This window comes from Argiope bruennichi, chromosome 9 (assembly GCF_947563725.1).
Source record: "Argiope bruennichi chromosome 9, qqArgBrue1.1, whole genome shotgun sequence".
NCBI classification, from domain to species: Eukaryota; Metazoa; Arthropoda; class Arachnida; order Araneae; family Araneidae; genus Argiope; species Argiope bruennichi.
This window is the reverse complement of record NC_079159.1, coordinates 129,159,594-129,184,770: the sequence shown is the minus strand read 5'-3', so window position 1 is coordinate 129,184,770 and position 25,177 is coordinate 129,159,594. Positions and strand designations below refer to the sequence as shown.

At 33.3% G+C, this 25,177-nt stretch overlaps 1 protein-coding gene across 2 annotated transcripts in view; it reads right to left on the bottom strand.

Moving 5' to 3' along the window:
• LOC129983766 (rab3 GTPase-activating protein non-catalytic subunit-like) overlaps positions 1-25,177 on the bottom strand; it is an 86,217-nt gene that overhangs the window by 14,547 nt on the left and 46,493 nt on the right. For both annotated transcript variants that reach the window (XM_056093387.1, XM_056093388.1), the window contains exons 23-25: positions 21,921-22,298; positions 21,396-21,554; positions 20,443-20,616 (exon numbers count right to left, since the gene is read on the bottom strand). In XM_056093387.1, the coding sequence (XP_055949362.1) occupies positions 20,443-20,616; positions 21,396-21,554; positions 21,921-22,298 (711 nt within the window). The remainder of the gene's footprint in view (positions 1-20,442; positions 20,617-21,395; positions 21,555-21,920; positions 22,299-25,177) is intronic.

Below are 25,177 nucleotides of genomic sequence, written 5' to 3'. Positions count from 1 at the left end.
TACTAAATATAAAAATATTAATGATGTACTTGTAGTTAAAAAGAAAAATTTGTTTAAAATAGTTGTACCTTTTTCACTTAGGAGAAAAGTTTTACAAAATGCTCATGAACAATTTGGGCATCCAGGCACTCAAAAAATGATACATTTAATTACTTCTCAATATTATTGGCCCCATAATACTCAAGATATTATACTTTTTGTTAAACATTGTCATGTTTGTCAATTAAATTAAAAAGTAAAAGCAAAAAAGATTCGGCCTTTTACAGGCTGTGCCTCCCATAGATCGTCCTTTTGAATGTTTTTCTGTCAATACAGTTGTTGGATTAAATTATTACAATTCAACTAAAAAATTTCTTCATATAGTAATTGTTCATGCAACAAAATATGTTTGGGCTTTTACTTCCAAAAATAAAAATTCTGAAACTTATATTAATATATTAAAGCAAGTTTTTCAAATTCAGGTACCTTTCAAATTATTAACTGATAGGAATGGTGCTTTGACCTCCTCTAAATTCAAACATTTCCTCAGAAATTACAGTGTGAAGCATCTGTTAACATCTTCACACCATCCACAAACTAATTGGAAATGTGAAAGAGTTAACCAGTCAATAGTAACTAAATTAAAGTGCAAGGTCAATTCTTCTCCTACTAAAATTCCCTGGACTAGACTTTTAGAACAAGTAATCAATGAATATAATTTAACACCCAATTAAGTTACAAAATTTCCTCCTGCATATTTATTATTTGGTACTTTACCTTATTCTCCTCCCTTAATTCAGAATCAATTTTATCATCTAGTAGAAGAATCTAGAAAATTAGCTAAAGATAATACAATAAAATATCATGATAAAAATAAAATAAGATATGATGCTAGATTTATAGATTCTCCATTCAAACCTGATGACATTGTAATGTATGAGGAATTTAACTATCCAAATCGTAGAAAATTATCTCCAGTATTTTCAGGTCCATATGAAATAGTAACTAAAATTTCAGATGTAAATTCTGAAATAACTAAACGAGATGGATTAACAAACAAAGCTACTGATATTGTCAATGTATCAAAATTAAGAACATATTATCCACCAGAAAAATTAAGTCATGAATAATAATTTTTAAAAAAAATCCTTTATTTATCCTGTTTCTTCCACATAAATCCCAACTTAGGTTGGCCCATTGTCTCCACTCATAAGAGTTAGTTTTTTCTTTGCTTCATGATGATGATGTTGCAATAAGTGCCATTACAGCATAAATTCAAATACAGCAGTCTTATTGAGATTGAGTATAAGGTGAACCTCACAATTAATTTCTATCTCTTTCTATTTTTATCCCAGATATGTTGTTCTCCACTCTGGAAACAAATATTCCTGGGTGAGAATAGAAAGAGAATACGAATTACTTCCCCCTTCTTGATGTCCTAATTTTAGGTCATTAAGTTTTACCCACTACTAGAACTTCGTGGACAAGGTTTAACTATTCCCCACTAATTGGCTAACTAGTGGATTAAAGTTTTCCTTTTAAAATTGCACGTTTTTATGTCATTTGTTTCAGTATTAATGTTATAATAAGAGTATTTTGAATCTCATATTTATTATTTTCAGATTTAATTGTTACATACAAAAATTAGAACTATGTTGATATCTTATTATTATATATATTCAATTTATTATTCCCTTATTTTATATCCAATTTGATGATTTTGGTGAGCTTTATACTATTAAAGGACACTGTGTGCAAACATTCTTTAACGACATTCCTCACCAAATAGAGACAATCTTGTAGAGTGTGATACAACAGACTGAGTTTCTGCAAAAAATCATTTTTATATTGCACATTTTAATATTATTAATTTTGATGTTGTTGAATATTTAAATTTATCTAATATTTTCACAGATATCACTTTATCTTTTTTATATTCTAAATAATCTTGTTCAAAATGATTTCTGTATTAATGCAAAGGTAAGGGAAACTTAGGTATAAATTGTAATATGCCTTGAAATTTTAGTTTCTTGCTTGAACACCACTTTAAGATATGGCTGTATGTCGAAGGCCCTGATGCACTTCCATCTCTTGCAGTGGGGGAGGGAGGGGATTGTAATGATATTTTAAAATTTAATTTAATCCTAATTAATTTCCAAATTTTCAACCTTATTCAGCCCAAGTCAAAATCATTCTAAAATATTCTCTTATTTCCTGATCCTATTCCACTTTTTCTTTTTAATTAATTCAACTGAAGCTTTGTAAAAATGATTGCGTCAGTGGTTCCCACGTGCCGAGTGAAAGGATAGAGAATCGCTAAAGTAAAAAGATTCTTCTAAAGGATCTCTCTGTATCCCTTGTCAAGGTCGACACGTGTCAGAAATTTATGTCAGAATCGACACGTGTCCCATCGAAATCTCAAATTATATAAAGCCAGGGATAAAATGTTCATCAGCTTTCCTTTCCCCCCCCCCCCGCTCTGTGTTATATGTGTGCAACTTTCTTAAATACCATTCAATTATAAATAACCCAACCAGGCGCCAGAAATCTTTCCTTCAGTTGAGCCGGGAAATTATAATGATATTAGTAGTAGAATGTAATTACCCCCCCCCTCTCATTTTAAAATGTTATATGCATGAGTACGCATATTTAAGAAAGCTTTTTTATTTATTTTTTTTATTTACAACTTAATTTACATATGGGTTTACAAATCAATTTCCTCCACTTTCTTTTTAAGTACGATCATTTAGCAAGATAAATGTATTTTTTATTCATATAAATATCAACATCTTATTAAAATTTATCTAAGTTTTCAAATAAGAATTTTTTTTTTCCCTTATTATCAAAGTTAAGCTTTCTTATTATCAAAAGCTCTTAAAGTTTTGCTTGTTAAGATTTTTAATTTTCATTTTTTTTATGATCTTCCGTATTATTTTTTAAATCTCTTAAACTTGATTTTTTCTAGTTTTGTAGCCATTAGCTATAATAATACATTAGCACAATTATATTTAACTATTTCAAGCAATTTTTTTCCTCTTTCCTAATCAGTTTCCACAATTATGGGTTTTTAATGCTATTGAATTCACCGCCATATCAAAATTCTTAAAATTAAAGGGGTAAGGGGAGAGAAAAGGGAAAAAAGGGAGGGAAAAAGGGGAAAGCAAGATATAATTCAAGGTAACGTCAGTAATAGGATTTGGTAGTCAAGTATCTGTCTTTTTTAATTCCTCATGCTTGGCCTGGAAGCGTTTACAGGCTCTTTTTCGCAGTTGTAAATTCCCCAAAGGGGAAAGGATAATCTAGAAAAGATATATTTGCTTGTAACCAATGAGTAAGATGAAATTTCTTTTCCGGACATTAGTGCATTTTTAATTACATAATAGTTGCACTAAGACGGTTCACAGACCTGCATTGCATGGCACACACTTGATCGGATAAAAGGGGAATAACTGCCCCAGTAGCCTTTTCTGAATAGATTTTGCATCAATTATTTACCCAGCTCCTTTTTTTCTTTTTTTTTCTTTTGCTTTACTTCAAAAATCCACATATTTTCAAACAATAACAATGGAAGTAATAACAGATGAGTTACCTTCTATGATGTTAGACCCACCACCTGATCCTGATATCGGATTATTACCACTTAGAAGAACCAAATCCTCTACTTCTATATCTCCAACAACATCAAATATTATAAAAGATATTCCATCTGGCAATAAAAGTATCCCAATGAAAGAACTTTGTCAGAGACTCCGTGGTTTAATCAACAGTCGCATGCGCTCCCATTTGCCAGTATCGATTAAAATGGAAGCTAACCAAATCCTAGACCTTCTTCAGAATAAAATCTCAATAATCAATAAAAAGGGAAAAGGTATAGAAGTGGCAACCCAGACAACAATTTCCCTAACGCATATAAAGGAAAAGGAGGAATATAGAAAAGATAAGGAGAAATTACTTCGGGATAAACAGTTATCAACAAATGCCACAAAGAAGCCTTCCTATGCAGAGGTGGCTAAATTAAAAAATAGAAAAAAGAAATCAACAATGCTTCTCTATCCAACAGAAGAAAACGACAAAACTATTGAATCAATTCTAAGAGAAGAATTGAAGGAGGACGGGCCCAATTTCAAAATCAGGGTGGTGAGAAAGCTTCAAAATAAAAAGCTGGCTATTGTATGTGACAAGGAGCAGGAATTTGACCAATTGAAGAGGACAATCGAATCTAATGATTCTCTTGAAAAGAATATAACTGTAAGATTGTCAGGAAAAAGATTGCCAAGCCTAATAATATACGATCAGCCCAATGACACTACAAATAAAGATGTCCAAACGGCTTTGAAAGCTTACACTAATATGCAGGAGGACCTGCGACTCCGATTCAAAATGAAAGGTCGAAGAGAAGGAACAAGCCATTGGGTTCTGGAAACTCCCGGTGAGGTTCTCCATGCGCTTAAAAAAGATTCCTATAAACTGGTCCATGTACCAGATAAAGGAATTCTTTCATGTCAAGCCTATGACCACACAACCTTTTCAAAAGAATGCAAGTTCGCTACGCCTTTTTGTGGTTGTTATGGTTATAGACACCACAGCAGAAGCTGCAGAAGTGAGAATTCCAACTGCATTAACTGCTCCGAAAGCAACAGATTGAGAGGTACTAACTTCAACGTGAGGCACAAAGCCATCGACAATCAATGGCCCTGCTACCAAAAAGAGGTAGCAGCTTATAAAAAATCAAGGGACTATTATTAGTATGGACCGTATTAATTTTGAAAATTTTTCTTTTCCCTTTAACATTGCGACAGCCTCTATTCAAGACCCACTAAAAATACTCCAAATAAATTTAGCTAGAGCTAAAGCATCCACCAACCAGCTTCACTTGACAGCAAGCACGATTAAACCTTATATCATCCTAGTACAATAACAATACCACTATAACAACAAAATCCCTGGAATTCCAAAATCATGGAAAACGTTTAGTTCCACTAACCAGAAAGCTGCTATTCTCATCCCGTCAGCCCAAATAAAGCCTGCTCTATTGGCAACAGAAGTCAACGTGGTAGCTGTAAAAATTCAAACATCTTCATATCCCATCACAATAATTTCTGCCTACTCCTCATCAGCACAAGATGTTCGCATAACTCTCCAAGAAATCCAAGAGATTATTACCAGCCTGCCGGTGGAAAAGATCATCATCGGTGCTGATCTCAATGGACACAACATCCTTTGGGGTAAAGGTCCAATGACAACAGAGGCAATGAAGTCTTGTATTTTATCTTAGCAAATAATTTATATATCTTAAATAAATCAGATGCCTCACCAACTTTCCAAAGAAATAATAACGTTCACTGGCCAGATCTGACCTTATGTTCCCAATCAGTTATAGACTCTTCCATTCACTGGGAGGTTCTCGATGATATTTCTTTAAGTGACCATGGATATATACAAACAACAATAGCATCCACTATAGCTAACCAGTTCTACAAAAGATACAAGACACGCCATGGGAATCATCCAAGATTTCTCAATACATTTGGTAAAGATATTTATTATTTAGAAAATAAAATAGCAACAGCAAGAAATTCCAGAGAACTAAATGACGCTACAATAGTTCTTCAAAACTCTATTATTAATGCCTGCAACAAAACCTTTAAGATCAAAAAACAGCTTTTGTTCACGAAACCAAACTGGTGGACAGAAAAATTAGAAATTCATAAAAAGAAAGTAAGAGCACTAAGAAAGAGAGCACAGAGGGCACCAGAAATTGAAAAGCAGTGGAGATACCAGATCTTCAAGAAAGAGAAAATAGAGTACAAAAAACATATTAAACAAGCAAAAACTACGGGCTGGAGAAACTTCTGCAGTTCAGCCTCCAACCCATATGGAAAGCATTACAGAGCCGCTTTCCGGAAATCTGTTTTCCCATCACAAATCCCATACCTGATGAACAGTGACCCAAAAGGAAGTCTGAAAGAAGCAGCGCAAACCATCTTGGACCAGATTTTTCCCATCTCCTGCTATTTCAACTAATTATAATTTAAACACTTCAACGCAGCCACTAGACCCTCCATTTTCCCTCCAAGAAATTTCAATGATTATAGACAACCTTCCGTCAGGTAAAGCTCCCGGTATTGATGGAATTGACAACCTGATTCTTAAAATTATACACAAGCGCTTTCATATCTTCCCAACTCTCTTTAATAAGTGCCTAGAATTAAGTTGCTTCCCAGATTCCTTGAAAATAGGAAATATTATTTTATTCCAGAAATAAGGAAAAGATCAGAGACTGGCATCTTCATATCGACCCATTTCTCTCCTATCAACAATCGGGAAGGTGCTAGAGAAATTGATGACTCAAAGGTTAACTTACCACCTTGAGACCACTAACAGCCTCAGCGAGCGTCAACATGGGTTTAGGGAAGGTAAATCAGTAGACACAGCCATCCATGAACTGATAAACAAAATTCAAGTTGCAAGAAGAGAGGGCAAGCATGTCTTAATGCTCTCTATTGATATAAAAGGGGCCTTTGACAACTTGCAACACAAAGAAATTCTCAAGAGTCTGGATGAAAGTCCCATATCCCAAAAACAACCCATATTTTATTCAGAAAAATGGTGAGAGGCCCCAGAATCATATGGAATGGAGACATCATTAAGAGAAACAAATCTATTAAATATCTAGGAGTCCACATTGATGACCAATTAAACTGGCTAGAACACATAGAAAAACAAGGAGAAAAGGCCATTAAAATGCACCAAAACCTCAAACGAATCGCTGGCAGCACATGGGGAATCTCTCAGAAACAGAAAAGAGTTCTTTACAAGACAGTAGTTGAGAGAATGCTCTCCCATGGTTCATCAGCGTGGTGTCTACACCCAACGTATAGAATGAAGAGGAAACTCTCTACCATTCAGAGACCATTTCTTCTCTATATTTCAAGTGCTTACCGCACAACTCCAACAGCAGCGCTACAAACCATTCTCGGCATTCCACCCCTGCACATGCAATTACAGTTTGAAGCCAGACTAACGACAATATATCGCCTAAGAATCCCTCTTCCGCATAATATAACAGAGATACAACCAGAAGAGCTTGAGAAGAAAGCAACTGGTTGTTCTACTCACCCTTCACAGCATCTCAATCCCAACCAAATCTCATTGGAAGATGAAGGAATAAATTTACCTCAAACAAAAAATATCAATATCTTCACAGATGGCTCAAAAACAGAACATGGAATCGGAGCTGCTTTTTGTATTCTGTTTAATGATTCCTGATCCTACCACTTTCTGCCAAATTGAATGACAACAATACGGTTTTCCAAGCTGAACTCACCGCACTTCATGAAGCAGTAAAATATACATCTCAGTTTTCAAACAACAATACTTTTAAAATACATGTTGACAATAGAGCTAGTATCATGGCATCTTCAAATCCAAAGAGCACAAACCAAACAGCAAAAGAAATTTTTGGTGTCTTGCTTTCAAAACCAGCAAAACAAAATTCATGGGGGCACATGCGGGCAATATAGGCAATGAAAAGGTAGATCAACTGGCAAAGGACGCAACGCAAAATGGGCAATTTTATATGCAAACAAAGCTTCCTAAAGCACATATAAAAGCCCTCCTCCGGAAAGACATGCTTGAGGAATGGCAAGGATATGGGATCAATTCATGTGACGTAAAAGTCACATGTCATGACCTATTCGCGCATGGCATTTAAGTTTCATCCGCACCGCTTTCATCGATTAGTCTGCCATTAACGTTCTCCGCCGAGTATGAAGCGGATTTTTTTGTTTACATTTGAAGTTATAATTTTTGAGTCATTTTCTTTCCTCTTATTATGTGTTAACAGAAGAAATACTGATGTGCTGATGGATGCATGTTTTGATGCGAAACACAAGAGTGACTGTTATGATAAAATGTTTTCTTATTTTCCTTTAAACAATCATGACTTGGGTTGATAGCTTTGGTATAGATTTTTTCAAGCCTTCGAAGTCGGTGATATGCTCCGATCATTTTGAAGAATTCATTCAGTGTGTGTCCATTTATTAAATATAGCTGTTCCAGTAATTGGTAGAAAAACTATTCGAAGAAAAATTAATCGGTAAGCGATTTGCCATCAAAAACAATCAAACAAAAACATGAGTGCATTTCTAATTTACTTTATTCACGTTTGATGAAATTTCTGATAATTTTGAATATGCATAGAAGGTTTTAAAATGTTTACATGAATATTACATTGCATTTTTCTACAAAATTTTATCTAAATTTAATTAATGTAAGTAAACAAATTCCTGTTGCAAAAATAACAACTGCTATAATGCTAAACTTAGGTGGAAGTGAATAAATTTCTTAAAGATTTATTTAGTAAGTGAATCCTTTACTAACTACTAAAAATCCAATTTTTTTATTGACTGTTATAATATATATATATAATTGATGTATTTTATTAAAAGTGCTCTTAATTTGATAAATTGAATGCTATATATAAGAAATATATATATATATATATTTAAGTTTTGAAAACACATGTCATTTAGTTAAGTATATAAATGCAAGAGAATTGATTACTAAGCAAAATAATTCTGATTTCAGTAGAATGTACTCTGCTTCTTCCCAGACTATTATTTTTTCTGAAATAATCGACAGAATCAGCAATTTGCAAAATGAGCTACAAGAACTTCAGGATTCTGTAAGAAAGAAAGAGATTCATTCCAGAAAATATTGGACTCTTTTTTTTCTTTTTCTATTTCTTTAACATATCAATCTTGAATTATAAAATTCTGTAAAAGCATAAAAGTGTTTCTTTCAACTACTCTTTATATCCTATTTTAATTCTCTCTCTATATATATATATATTTATCATGACCTTATTCTTGTTTATTAAATTTACTGTATTATATGTTTTTGTTTTATTTTATGATATTCATTCAATGTAATCTTTATCAGTGTAACTTTAGCATTAAAAAAATTCATAAATGTTCTGCTTCAAAAGTATATTGTTCAACATTATGTTTTTATTGGTGATAAAAAAAATGTTGTTTAGTATCTAGAATGTTTCTGTTGAATAAAACTGATTTCATTATTTACATTGACATTCTTGTAATACTGTGTTTATATTATTTCTAAGTGTCTAGAAAAATAGATGTTGATAAATAGTAAATAGTTTTTTTGAATTAGTGAGTGCATTAAAACATCCATTTGATCCTATTTTTCCAAATAATTATCATATATATTTTATCTATATTTTTTTTGTAATGTGTAAATAAAAATTATGAAAATTTGATTCAGTTTGTTTTCCTTTAATGATTTCTACAAATTAAAATGAAATAACTGATTCATTAAGTTGCATAGATTTTAAAAAAAGGTATCTATGCCTTTTATATTTTATAATTTGAAATTGTAAACATAATTTATTCAATATATACTAATTTGAGTTTCATGTTCTTTCCTCTGAGCAAACATAAAACATCAAAGTCTTAATATTAATAAAAATAATTACATAAGAAAAAAAATGTAATAATTTTATTAGTAAGCTTTAAAATATTAACTTATCTAAGAGTAATAATTATTTTTTAAAAGAACTATATTCATAAGATTCAACATTCAATAATATTTAAATAATATGTAAAAACGAACATATGTAATTTTTCAAAAACACTGCCATAGTCGTTTGTCAAAATGTGTCCTTTGGATAAAAAAGGAAGGGATATGGAAAGGAAAGAATAAAGTGGCACCAAACGAATTAAAATGCGATGGTAATTAATTATGCAAAAACAATAATTCCATTGAAAATACTAATTAAAATTTTAATATAAAAAATAAAATTATATAACTACGAAAATTTGGATTAAATAATTCAAAATAATATCTTCTTTTTAAAAAATCAGAAGTTTTTCATAATTGATTGGCTAGCGTAATATTTACAAAACGATGGTTTCATCAACGTTATCGACAGACATCACGACATGCGCAGAACGATTGAAAATTGAACAGAAGCGGTTTGTTTGGTACATGACACGTGACCGTGAATTGACCCCATTGGAGCAATGGTGTCACAGGCAGAAAATTTTTTAATATCCTGCCTTCAGTCAACCTTAATCCCCCTAACTGGATCAGAGAGGATATTATTTTCTTCTCAGAACATGGCCCTTTTTCTGCCTGCCTCAAAAGGTTAAATCTGCCTGAGAGTGACCAGTGCAGTTGTGGTGGGATAGGCACCGCACTTCATTATGCTACGGAATGCATCCTTACAATCTCCTGGCATATGAAAAAACCATCACCAAGCCATGAACAGGAATGGCTGAAAAGAGTCGCCAACAACTTCCTTTCCAGGCAAAAAATCCACAGTATAATCAAATTTATAAGTGAAAATAGAGACCTATTCTTGCCTCCATAGCTCTCAACATCAAGTCTCATACCAAAAAAGACTAAGGGAAAAAACAAGCACCGCAGTCTCCTGTCACACATTTCAATCAATCAGAGATTGTCTTTATTTCCATTTCTCAAATTATTTTCCATCTGATTTTTTTTAACTGCATCCTGGTCTACTATATCATAAAAAATAAGTGAACACAGATTATATGTATATTTTTACACATTTTATCTCTCAGCACTATATTTCTAAGTTTATTTCTACAAATTATATTTCTAAGTTGAACAATTATGTAAACGGTCTCATCATGATATAATTTCTTATATAATTGCAAATTCTGTATATAGTTATTTTTGTTTCATTTTCCTACAGTAAATATTTTGTTAGTTAAATAAAATTCACGTAAGATGCCCACCAAGATGCCCGTTCAGTGACCAGAATGGTCACGGATACGGGGGCATGAGACGGCGTTCTGTTCTGTTATGTGTGTGCTCGTCGGTCCTGCTTATACATCATGCGTGCTTCTAAAGGATGCAATAAAACGAAGTAAAGAAAATCGAAAGTATCTTCACTGTCTTGGAAACTTTCATATGATTAAAAAATTATATGCTTTCATATATATATGTAAGCTTATAATTCTTGAAGCAGAAGGCAGGTTCGAAGACATAGAAGAGACATCTTACATTTTTAAATTCATTTTAATCCATCCAGGGAAGGCAATTTATTTACAAGCAGGCGTGGACAGAACACGTCCACAACAGCGCGGAACAAAAGCAGAAGTAAGGAAGGAAGGAAACAAATGATCACTAGTCTTATATAACTTGGGAGTTCCCGCCACGTGTCAATTCGATACTCGTGTTGACCGTGGATAAGGGCACCGAAGGGATCATTTTCACTTGACACGTGGAACTGATGACGCATCATTTTTACAAAGCTTCAACAGTGGAATTGGATCAGGAAACAAAAAAACACTTTAGAATGACCCCAACATGGGCCGAATTAGGTAAAAATTTAGGAAATTATTTAGGATTAAATTAGATATTAAAATATCATATATATATATATATATATATATATAGATAGATAGATAGATAGATAGATAGATAGATAGATAGATAGATATTGCAACGAAGCTAGCCACATGTCTCCGTGCCTCGTTGATAAGACATCGGACTGCGGGCAAAGAGATTGCTGGTTCAATCCTCACCAAATAAATTTGTTATTTATTTATTTCTTTTCTTTTCAGCTCTTCCAGAAGTTTCTGGAATATTCCATTATTATAATTTCCTCAGAATCTTTGTACGTCATTTCCTCTTCAGTTAGTTCTAGGAATGTTCTAGAACATTCTATATCTGTATATAAGAGTTTGCTTTATAGTAACCGAGGATTTTTGGTTTACTTTGAATAAACTAATATTGTTCTACGAGTGTTCTCTTCCTTAAGCCTATAAACGTGACAAGTTTGGTGGAGGCGCCGGGTAACTTCTCAGTCTGGAAGCGGAAGAAATACGGCGAAGCCGCAGACTCTTAAATCTTCCTCCGGAATTTGGACCTTTCGTTGTTGCCCCACAAAAACAACTCAATCGCACGGAAATGCCGGAAGAAGAAGAAAAACCTCAACCTATTCTGATTTCTCCTGCATTAATAAGGGAGCCTAAAAAGCCAACAATTTTTACAGGGGATCCTGGACAAGATCCGACCAAATGGATGAAAGAATACCTTAGGGTATCGAAATTTAATCAATGGGTTGACACACTTTGCTTAGCTAATGTATATTTTTTCCTGGATGGGACCGCCCGGACTTGGTTTGATAATAACGAAGATAAACTGAACTCTTGGGCCGAATTTCAAGAAGAACTGACAAAAATCTTTGGTGACACCCAACAGTATATAAGGCGAGCAAAAGATCGTCTGAAAGGCCGAGCGCAAAATACTGGTGAAGCTACACAATCTTGCATTCAAGACGTACTAGGACTTTGCAACCAAATAGATCCAAACATGTCCGACGAAGAAAAAGTGTCCCACCTAATGAAAAGCGTCGCAGAAGATGTGTACCAGGCACTGTTATCTAAAGAGGTAAAAACGACAGTCGATTTCATTAAATGTCGTCAGTACATCGAGGAAATGCAACAAAAAAGAATTAGACGTCAAAATCTTTCTCGTTTATCCAATGTTTTTCCCATAGCTTTCTTGGACGAGGAGCAACCGTTAACATCGCTGATACGCAATATTGTTCGGGAAGAAATACAACGAATGACTGCACCACAAGTCGAAAGCCAATATTCCGAACTACAATCCATCGAAAGCATCGTACGAGAGGAAATCGAACAATCTTTGGCTCCTATATCTCGTGAAAACTTGGGAAGAGTCGCTCAAGCACCTAAACGCCGCATGTAACCAATATATAGTAGGCCTGCCCAGACTTTATGGCCTCAACAGAACCAGATGGCGAGGAAAACCGCCGTATGGCGTACCACCGACAATCGGCCAGTCTGTTTCCATTGCGACCGCCCAGGTCACGTAGTGCGCTATTGCAGAGATAAAAGATCTTCATTTGTTGACCAATTCAAGAACGACAGACGTGACGCTACATCTTACCGGACATACAATCGTACCGCTGACATCAATCAGAAAACGGGCTGAAATCCTTCACCAAGTCCAAGTCGAGGATGATCGCCTACCCGCCGTTATAGATCGCTGTCTCCCTACCAAAGATATAGCCAGTCGCCGAACCGCTGAAATGAGGAAAACTAAGTTCCGCGACCTGTGTTGGAGGTGAGGCCGCGATTTCTCAGAATCCTCCATTGGCCGCTAAATTGCACGGGAATCGCATCGACGTTCTTCTTGACGACCATCCCGGCAAAGCGCTGGTAGACTCTGGTGCATCTTTTTCTGTCATCTCTGAAGCATACAGGCGGAAACGGCGGAAAGTCGTGTTCAGCGACTCGGAAAACATTATTCTGAAGGTCGCCGACGGCAATTACGCGAGGCCGTTAGGAACTTGTGTCTTTCAACTTACCATAAATGTCCGAACACAGCCCTACCAGTTCATTGTTATGCCGAATTGCAGCCATGACATCATTTTGGGTTTTGTCTTCTTAAAAGCATCACAAGCTGTCTTGGACTGTGGCCGAGCTCAACTCACATTTGATGACGTTTTTCAAGAACAGACGGCGCCTCAGACTTTCAACTTGTATGACGTTTCGGACTTTATTATACCTGGTTGTTCCTTCAAACGTATTATAGTGCAATCACCGGATGTACATGACGCCACTGATTTAGTTGTGGAAGGGAATAAAAGTCTAAGCATCAATCAAGGAATTGCCATTCCCTCCACTATAGCCTCTTTTTTTCAAAACAAGGGTATGATCTGGATGGCCAATGGGCAAACACAAGCACGCTACATCCCAAGAGGCATGTGTGTTGGTTACGCTAATCCTTTCAGCACCGACGACCTAAATACTCTGACCGAAGTGCCTTCATTTGCCGATGTGGAAGTCTCGAAGTACACTGACCAAATCGACTGTTTCCAAATGATGGCCGCGACCCTGAGTGCTGAGCAGCGGAAGCAGATGCAAAATCTGCTGAGCAATTTTCAAGATTCATTCCATGGTGGACCACAGCACCAAAACCGCAAGATCAACGTAAAGCACAGGATAAACACCGGAAACCACCCTGCGATCAGCCAACGACCTTATCGGGTATCGCCAGTGGAGCGACCCATAATCAACGACGAAGTCGATAAGATGCTGATGCGAGATATTATTCAACCATCGGAGAGACCATGGTCGTCTTCAGTGGTGATAGTTCGTAAGAAAGACGGCAGCTGGCGTTTCTGCGTGGATTATCGTCGTCTGAACCGAGTTACTAAAAAAGACGTCTATCCCTTACCCAGAATCGAAGACATTTTGGATTGCTTGAAAGGAGCTCAATACTTCTCATCGATGGACCTGCACTCGGGGTATTCGCAAATCGAAGTGGACGAGGCAGATAGGGAGAAAACGGCCTTCATCACTAGTGAAGGACTGTATGAATTCAAGGTAATGCCGTTCGGATTGTGTAACGCACCCGCAACGTTTGAAAGAACTATGGACAATTTATTACGTCACTTAAAGGGGAAGATGTGCCTCTGCTACTTGGACGATATAATTGTATTTTCGAAGACCTTTTCCGAACATTTGCATCTGCTGCATTGCGTACTTTTTTGCATGCAGGAAGCCGGACTTACCTTAAACCCGAAAAAGTGCCATTTCGGAGCCAAGGAGATCAAAATACTTGGACATCTTGTTTCCGGTAAAGGCGTGAAACCTGATCTCGATAAAGTGTCCGCTGTCAACAACTTTCCTACACCGAAGACATTGCACGATGTAAGAAGTTTCATGGGACTGTGCTCTTATTACAGACGGTTCATCCAAAACTTCTGTTTTCGGGCTAAGCCTCTCCAAGAGCTCTTAAAAGGAGACGCTAAATTCTGCTGGAATAAAGCTCAAAAACCCTCGTTCAGAGACCTTAAATCAGCATTGACCTCGCAACCTGTGTTGGCACTCTTCGACGAAGACGCTCCCACCGAACTGCATACCGACGCCAGTGGGTACGGTATTGGAGCTGTGTTAGTTCAGCAGCAAGACGGAAAGGAAAGAGTCATTGCATATGCTTCAAGGACCCTATCCAAAGCAGAGAAAAACTATTCGACCACTGAACGCGAATGCCTTGCAGTCATATGGGAGATAGCAAAATTCCGCCCATATATCTTTGGGAAGTCCTTTAAAATAATTACGGATCATCACTCGCTATGCTGGTTAGCTAATTTACGAGATCCTTCTGGTCGATTAGCAAGATGGGCTTTGAGGCTTCAGGAATATGACGTCTATATTGTTCACAAAAGTGGAAAGAAGCATGCCGACGCTGATAGTCTGTTCCGAAATCCTGTGCCTGACGACAACGTGTTGAAAACAGAGACCCTGGCATCAATGATTGATTAGTGTCGGAACAACGTCACGGTCCATCACTGGCCCAGCATATCAAGGCTTGCGAGGAGTCGCCAGATTTATCAAGTGCGGGGTTCCCTATAGTGAATGACATACTCTGCAAGGAAAATTTTGACCCATCCAGAAAACAGTGGCTTCCAGTCATTCCTAAGAAAATGCGGTTAGAAATCCTTCGTCATTTTCACGACGAGCCTACAGCTGGAAATCTTGGATTTTCAAGGACGTACGATCGTCTTCGGAAGAGGTTCTTATGGCCCCGACTTTTTCGAAGCGTGTGCCATTACGTAAGGCATTGCAGGGAGTGCCAGAGACGAAAGACGGTTCCTCTGAAGCCACCCGGATACTTGGTTCCCATACCTCCAGCCGAAGTCCCATTCGAGCGTATAGGGATGAACCTGCTTGGTCGATTTCCGAAGTCGCAAGAAGGAAATAGGTGGATAATCGTGAGTACGGATTATCTTACACGATACGCCATCACAAAAACTTTGCACCAGAAGCAGCAAAGTTCTTCGTGGAAGAGATTCTTCTAACTCACGGAGTCCCTAGAACCATTATCACAGACCGAGGTGCATAGGATGACTACCGCCTATCACCCGTAGACGAATGGACTCACGGAATGCTTCAACAAGACGTTAGCGGATATGCTGTCGATGTACGTCGATATCGAACATAAAACATGGGACCTAATTCTGCCGTTCGTCACTTTTGTTTATAATACGGCTAAACAGAGCACCACTGGGTATACTCCATTCTTCCTGACATTTGGACGGGAAACCGAAACTGCACTTACGTTCCATCGCCCAATCGAGGATGTAGGACAAGACTATGTCACGGGGCTAGTAACCCGCGCAGAAGAATCGCGTCAGTTGGCTCGAATCCGCAACTTTGATGCGCAAGAGAAAGACCGACGTCATTATAATTCAAAACATCGCCCAGTGCTGTATCGGCCTGGTGACTTAGTGTGGATCTTTATTCCTATACGGAAGGTGGGCAGCTCCGAAAAGCTTCACAAGAATTATTTCGGTCCGTATGAAGTCCTGCGTCAACTTTCGGAGGTCACTTACGAGATCCAGGACTTTGATTCAAATTCTAGGAGACGTAAGTCAAAGGACATTGTTCATGTGCTGAGGATGAAGCCCTACTACGCTCCAGAAGCCCAAGAGGATACATTTTCAGATTGCACGACCGTGGGACAGGACATACGGAATCCTGATCTAGACGAAGTGGATTTTCACAAGACGACCACGCCCTATACCGGACCCATGACAAGATCACGCACTAAGGACCTTCGTCTATAACATCGAGACTTCTCTTAAGGAGGGAGCAATGCAATGAAGCTAGCCGCATGTCTCCGTGGCTCGTTGATAAGATATCGGACTGCGGGCAAAGAGATTGCTGGTTCAATCCTCACCAAATAAATTTGTTATTTATTTATTTCATTTCCTTTCAGCTCTTCCAGAAGTTTCTGGAATATTCCATTATTATAATTTCCTCAGAATCTTTGTACGTCATTTCCTCTTCAGTTAGTACTAGGAATGTTCTAGAACATTCTATATCTGTATATAAGAGTTTGCTTTATAGTAACCGAGGTCTTTTGGTTTACTTTGAATAAACTAATATTGTTCTATGAATGTTCTCTTCCTTAAGCCTATAAACGTGACAATATATATATATATATATATATATATATATATATATATATATATATATATATATATATATATATATATATATATATATATATATATATATATATATATATATATATATAGGGAGAGAGAGAGAGAGAGAATTAAGCTTTATCTCTCTATATATATGAAAATTTTTAATTAATCTACAATGTAAAAATAATCTCCTATTTACTTGTACTCCAGCTTCACTGTAACTAATTTCTAAGTCATGTGGGTTATATTTTCCTCACAAATTGCTTTGGTAATTTTTTTTTTTTTTTTCTAAAACTATATAAGTCCAGAATGCTTTCTCGTGCTTTTTTTTTTTTTTTCTTTTTTTTTTTTTCTAGTTTTCTGCCTTCTCAGCAAAGCAACCGGAAAAACAAAAAAACAAGAAAAAAGAAGTGCAAGAAACTCCTGAAATTCATCATGGCTTTAACAAGGAAATCTTGACAAAAGATAAAAATTGAATTATTTCTTTGAAATTATAATGAATAAATTAACAAAAGAATCCCATGTTTGTTTCTTCATATCATGTTGTATATATATAGCATACAATGTTATGTACATATACATATAAATATGTACTATAAGTATATACATACATCAGCAATGTATATATTCACACATTAACAATACCAGCAAAGGTACACACACTAACGAATTAAATTTAGTAACTCAGTAAGTTTATAAAATGATGTAATGAAATATAAATAATTTTTAATTAACCCTAAAAATATTTTTTGCTTTGATAATGACATTTTTTTCTGTTGATGCATACAACCTACAAAAAATAAAGCAGATGCACCAGACAATCAAAAGAATTTAAAGCCATTATGAGCAAAATTTCACTATCTATCAATACACACAACAAACCTATTTGCTTTCTGGTAAATAACTTCTATTGCAGTATGTCCTATATAGCCAACTCTCTAGTATAAAAGTATAATTCATCATTTAGAAAAGGACCATTAATAAACTTCCCTCTTTTAATCTATGGTCTGGAAGCTAGACCATACTTCTTTAACTAGCTTAGTTTTAATCCTTATACTTGAAATGAAAACAAAAATATACTACACAAAAAAAATCATTCATGGCTGGATTCAATGGCCATTAACCTCAAGTTAATGGCCATTAATCCACACTTTTGAATGCAAACTGCATCTAAAATTACATAACAAATATCAAGTAGTCTTAGCAACGACATAAAACACTCTTATTTAAACATTGGGTGAAAGATCAGATCCTAAGATTTTGCTAAAATTGTCCTAAACCAGAGACAATTTTTGCAAAATAAGTTGTAATCCCGACACGTAAGTAACTTGTACACTAAATATAAGAGATTTACGGAAAATGTTTATGCTTTTACCAAAAATTTAATACGAAGTGACAGCCAGCTTCTTTCCAGCAAAAATTAAGGTGAATTTTTGAAACATTGATATTTGTATTGCTATTATATAAATAAACATTTCATTATTTCTTTTAAAGATTTTGCTATTAAATTCTATGATATTGGTTCTAATGGATAAAATTTTACTTTCTTAACTCCAAATCTCTTATAAATAATATAATCCTAATAAAAATCCTAATAAATTAATCATGGATGGTCTTTAAGATTACTATTATCATTTTTAGCAGTACAGGTTGCCTACAGAAACTGAAAATTTTTCCCCTGACTAAACTTGCAATATTTTCCTGACTTATGACAGCTAATTATATTAATTTCTGGCTTTCTCTCTACTGAGAGTTGATAAATGTGTAAAATATACATTATTAAAAACAGTTAATAAGTTATTTAAAATTTAATTATTTTATTTTTAAACAGTGGAATGAATATTCTAAAAATATATTAAAACAGTATATTATTTTATTTTTTTGTGCAAAAGAAATTCTAGAAATTTTAATAAAATACTTTGTTTCTAAAACTAATAAAAATTCAAGGAACATTAAAATTACTCTTTGCAATACAAATTAAATTATTTTAATAGTAAAAGTTATTCTGACTTTTCCTTAAAAATTTAAATTAGTTCAATAACTAATTAGCGTGTTTGTTTGTTTTCAAATGTAACAGAATTGAATGTTACAGCATAAATATAAAATTATTATGATTACACATACTTAATAATATGTGTTTTAGAAAAGATTTAAACAAAAGAAACTGCCAAATATGACTTTCAATCCTTTTTCTTTAACAGATCATAAGAAATTACTTCCCTTAATCAAAAAAAGCCTTTTTCCTTTTATAAATTAATAAAAAGTATTTTAATTTTTTATTACAAATAATGCTCGATATAAAATACTAATTCAACTAACAAATAACAAATACTTACCTATTACAATTAAAATGCAAAAAATTTACAAATAATAAATCAATTAATAAACTCAAAATTGAAAATATGAATTATGCACGTACTAATTTTAAAAAATTTGGTTTAAAACAACCAAGTTTGCTTTAAGGGAATTATAAAGCTTTAACACTTCTTTTATCAAAATTTTGAGACTTGAAATTTCTTAATCAACTCTCAAACACCCCTTTTGAGCTGCCTGCAAGAATTTTTTTTTTAATATATATATATTGCTTTTAATTCTTTGAGCTATCCCTTGCTTCCTTTTTTTCTTTTCAAATTTTTGCCATAATTCCATTTTACCTTTTTTTTCTTTATACTCTTCATATTTAGTTAATGAATTTATTAAACTTAAAATGATTTATTCCACTGTTTGATTGAATACTATCATAAACAATTCATTTAACAATGAGCATTCATTCTTTCCCTTTTTCCCACAAATAAACTTTATTGATTAAAACTCCTCTAAAAATAATATAGTTGTCATTGGAAAATATAATTATGTTAAAAATATGGCATCATTGCAAGGTTTTGAGTTGAAAGCAGATTGAAACAAAATTTATTTGGACAGCATTTTTGAAAAGTAAAAAATCGATCTTACCGAACGTTTCATTAGGGTCGCAATTAGCATCATTCATCAGCTTAACACTGTTCTTATCATAATGAAATTCCAAAAAGTTGTTGTCATACCCTTGAAAGAAAGTTATCCTGGGTTGCTGTTGCTTTAATTATTTTGATAACATTAATCTTCAGATAAAGAGAAATGATAAGAAGAAATCACCGATATGTGGTGCAAATTTCATTCACCTGCAATTTTCCCTGATTTTTAGATATTTTTATGAATTTCCCTGATTATCTCACTGTGTCACCACCGTGTAGTAACAGTGGTGTGTATTAAATGATTCAAGTACAAAATTAAATGCTGATATTTCAATGATTTTATAACAATTATCAAAATTTTTCTCGGATTATAAAAATACCTGCATAAAAACTAACACTCGTTAGTGTTATATACACAGAAGTAAATATACTACAATATATTATTACAAACAAAAATAAATGGCTATAGGTTGACAAACAATACATACTCACCATTTTTAATTATGGAACTTTGTACTAAATTCAAGCAGCTCAATGCTTGCTCAAGATGTGCCACAGTGTCCTTATTTTTACTCCACTGCATAAGATGCTCCCAGCCACAGTTGGCAAGAAGAGCATCGTGATTCAGACTATAAGGGAATTTTCTGCGAATATCACTCAGAAGTCCTAAAATCAATTCATTTATACATTTCAGATTATTTCTTTCTTTATATTCTTCACTACTTTTTAGATATTTGTTTGTTTGATTGCTTTTACTTTAACATTAATAAATAACATTCAATTTCATATTGTAGATCATTAAAAAAATGCAAATACTATGATTTTATATATATATATCTACTCTTCCAAAATTATAGCTTCCAAATTTTAGAAATATGACAAAATTTGCATTTGAATGGCAATTTTCAATTTTGATTAAATACATATACATCAAAATAAGCCATTTTCAGGTGGGCAGAAAACAAATCTGAAACAACTATATATATAAGCTATGCAAACCAATAAAGCATAGATATGTATGAAGAATTCATGAGATGTATTATTGAAATTGGTTTAATTACATTTGTTCAACTATTTTAAATTAATATTTTTTTAAATTTAAATTAATGATTCATTCCATTTTCAAATTCAGAATGATTCAACACAGTTTCCCAGTTTCAACATCTAATCTTCATTTCAGAACATTACGAGAGATATAGAATGCCCATGTTATTACTCATAATATTCACAAAGTATACATAAATAATGATTCAACAAAATGTTACAAAATCATACATTTCATGCTCCTGCCAAAAAGAAATTTCTTTCACTTTAAAATCTTAAGTATGAATAAATAGGAGTTTTATATCCTTTCTTAACAGAGAAGTAAAGGATAAAAAAAGAAACTCATAATGAACAAAATAATAAGATATGTGCTAAAAATAAGAAATTGTAGAATTACATACCTTTAACAATATTTAAAGACCTAGAATCTGATTTATCATCTAAAAATTTATGAAGAACAGATCCATTATCCAAATTAGTTTCAGATAAGAAAGAAGATAACATCTCAGGTTCTAAACCAACAGAAACTGCCCACACTGCAATAAGATCAGTCACAGAACCTGCAATAAAAATTAAAAAGTTATGATAAAAATGGCTTGAAGAACAAAATTTTACAGCACACTTTAAAAGAAAATTAATATTTTAAGATTGTCATGCAATTATCTCAATATTAAAGCTAAAAGAAGTATTAAAGCATTTAAATAAGCTATTTATTTATTTATTAGGATATATCAAACAAAAATGATACTGTAAATAAATTGAATACAACCATAATGATATAAAAATATATGCAACATACAAAAAAAAAATATTTTATTCATTAAATTTTTAGTATATTATTTTAAAAAAATATATATATTTAGAAAGAAAAAAACTTATTCAGATTTAAATAAATAAATACCATTCTACAGAAAATATCATTTCACCTTGGCCTCCATTTAAAAGAGTCTCAATAGATATGTTCACATCTTTCACAATAGCCTTTCCATAAGGTTGACTTTTTAAGAGTATATTCAGCATCAAGACATCTTCCAACTGTTTGACTAGAAGATTCCAATGCTCCAAATCAAGAGATACTGCTTCCCAATCACTGTCCCCACTTTCCTCATTTTCTTTATCTTTTTTTTCTTCATTAGTTTTTTTGTGCTCAACACTGAAAGAGGCTGCCATGATGACGGATACAGAGCGAGCAACGACAGCTCCAATATACGCAGCAACATTGCCAGTAGCTTTGTGCAAAGCTTCTCGGACAGCAGCCCACCATGGTGAAACATGGTCTGAATCAGAACTCACCAATTTGGGATCTATTGAATAAAAATATTTCATCAATATCATTTTGAAAGGAAAATCAAATTTTCTAAATTAAACATAGGATCTGAATTGCTTGAATCTCTTTTACTGTTAATAGCCAACATACAATACATTCTGATTTCATATATTAAAATATCTTTTTTAAATGCATGATTAAAATTTTGAGACAAGTCTCAAAATTTTAAGTAACGATCACATAATAAAGATGTAAACCAGCAATCCACATGCTCATTCCCCTGCTACAATAATAGAAAACTGTCTGACCCAGTACACATGGGATACAACACACCCATATTATATATATATATATATATATATATATATGTAATATTATTTGTTGTGAAGCAGGATGCAGTTTGAAGACATTGAAGAGACTTTTTACATTTTTAAATTCTTTTTAATATCCATTGGGAAAGCATATTAATTACAAGCAGAGACGCGCACAAGACGACCGCCGCAGCGCAGTACGAAAGCCGAAGTGGGGAAAAAGGGCCGAAATAAATTATCCCTCGCCGTATATAACCTTAGATTTTGATAGGGAAAATATTCCTCCACAGTGCTAATATATTAATAAGATTCTGATAGGGTTTTCTGACGTAAGTCAATCACATGTAAGGGAAACACAGGTATCTTTTAAGAAAGAATGTGCTTACTGGACATTTCTACCCCTTCACGCCGAGCGTGTGAAAATATCGGCGTTCAGCTGACTAAGCAATTTTATAAAGCCTCTCTTGAATTAATTAAATAGAGAAAGTGGAATTGTATCACGAAATAAGCGAATATTTTAGAATGAAGTTACTATGGGCTAACTTAAGATAAAATCTTAGAAATTAATTAAATTGAAATTATAGTTTTAAAATATCATTACATATATATATATATATATATATATATATATATATATATATATATATATATATATATATATATATATACATACATACATACATACATACATACATACATACATACATACATACATACATACACACACATACATACATACATACATACATACATACACACACATACATACATACATACATTTTAGAAGTAGCTGCAATTGCGCTCTCTAAATACTATGAAGTTCCTTTTTGGTTTTAGTTTAAATAGGTAATAAATTTTAGTTGCGATTTCGAAACTGCTTTGTTTCGTTTTCATTTAAGTTTCGTTTTCAAACTTTTTCTTACTTTAGATTGGTTACTCGTTCTTGCATTTGGTTGGAATTTAGCTGCAGGTGCGCTGTTCCACGAACTGCAAATTTTTAAATAAAATATTTTTAATAGTTTTTTTTGGTGGGGGGGGGGGGGGGGGGTTCAATAGGTTTTTTGGTGTATTGCCTAAAAAATTTAAGAATTTTCAGATTATTTTTCCTGATTTTACTTTTTCGAGAATTCCTTGTTTTTGGCGTTTGGGAGATATATTTTCATTTTAATAAATAAATTAAACTATGCAAAAAGTTAATAACGAATTTATCATAGCGCATGGCCCGTCGCGCGCTCTACCAAGGGGCACTGTGGATAGCTTTGTGTCAGGAGCATTCACGGAGAAAAAATTACTGACACAATTGTTTTGTTTAAAAAATCTTAAAAATACAAAAAAATATAAAATTTGTGGAAACGGAAAGTGTAAGACATGTCCATTAGCAAATAAGGAACAGATCAAAAATGAAAACTCAAAATTACAAATATTCTGTAAAAACAAAAATTTGATTTATCTCCTTAATTGTTCAGAATGTAATTTAAAATATATTGGCCAAACAAGCACCGAGCTTAATTTGAGAATTAACAATCACAGATCCGATATAAAAAACTTCATAAAAAATAGGAACACTGACTTCGAACTGGAGCATTTTCAAAACCATAACTTTAACAATATTAATATCTACATTCTAGAAGACAGTATTAACGAATTAAACAAAAGATTAGATCTGGAAAACATTTATATTTGCAACCTGAAAACTTTATTTCCTTATGGTCTCAATAGTAAATTAAATGGGGAAGGTTATGCAGATTTAAACAATAATTGCATTTATAACAAATTTAACATATTTAAAAATTTTCTAAATAAAGATAACTTTTCTAAAAGATTTAAAAGAGGTAAAGGCAAAGGAGGCAATTTTCAAATTATATTTGAGGAATTTCAAAATTACTGTAATCTGGAACACAATAGTGAAAACATTCACAAAATTAGGAAATACATTTTTGGTCTTAGAAATAGTAAAATGAAATGGTTTTTAAATAATAAATTCGGGGAATTAGAGTTTAAAAATTCGTACACTAAATGTATTATTCTACATCTTATTAAATGTAAACTTAACATTGGAAAAAACGATTTACTTTTTAATAATAAAAATAATGTTTTCAAAGAATACTGTGTGATTAAATTCTTGGATATTTACTTTGAATATTTAAAATTACCCAAAATTATACATAATAATAATATATTTTTTCCTCTTGCAGATAAAACAACTGTATCAATAGCGTTTAGTTACACTTCAACTTTAAAGAAAAAAATTTGTAATTATAATTACTATAGCAAAAATTTAGATAAAATAAATAAAACAGATTGTTACTGTAACAAAGAAAAATATAAAGATTTTATAGATATTGATAAAGGTCATATTATTACAGGTAATTTAAAAATTATTGAATCCAACTCTTTAAGAGATTTCATGGGAAGAGGAACAAAATTTAGATTAAGAGAAAAAATAAAACATAACAAAATTTTGATTTCTATTGGTAATGATTTGGATGTTTTTATTGCCAAATTATCTAGAAAATACCATTGGCCTGCGGAAGGTTTCGGGGAATGGAAAGTGAGAATTTTAAAGGAAATTAAACTAAAAATGAATACTGATTTTTACAGATCT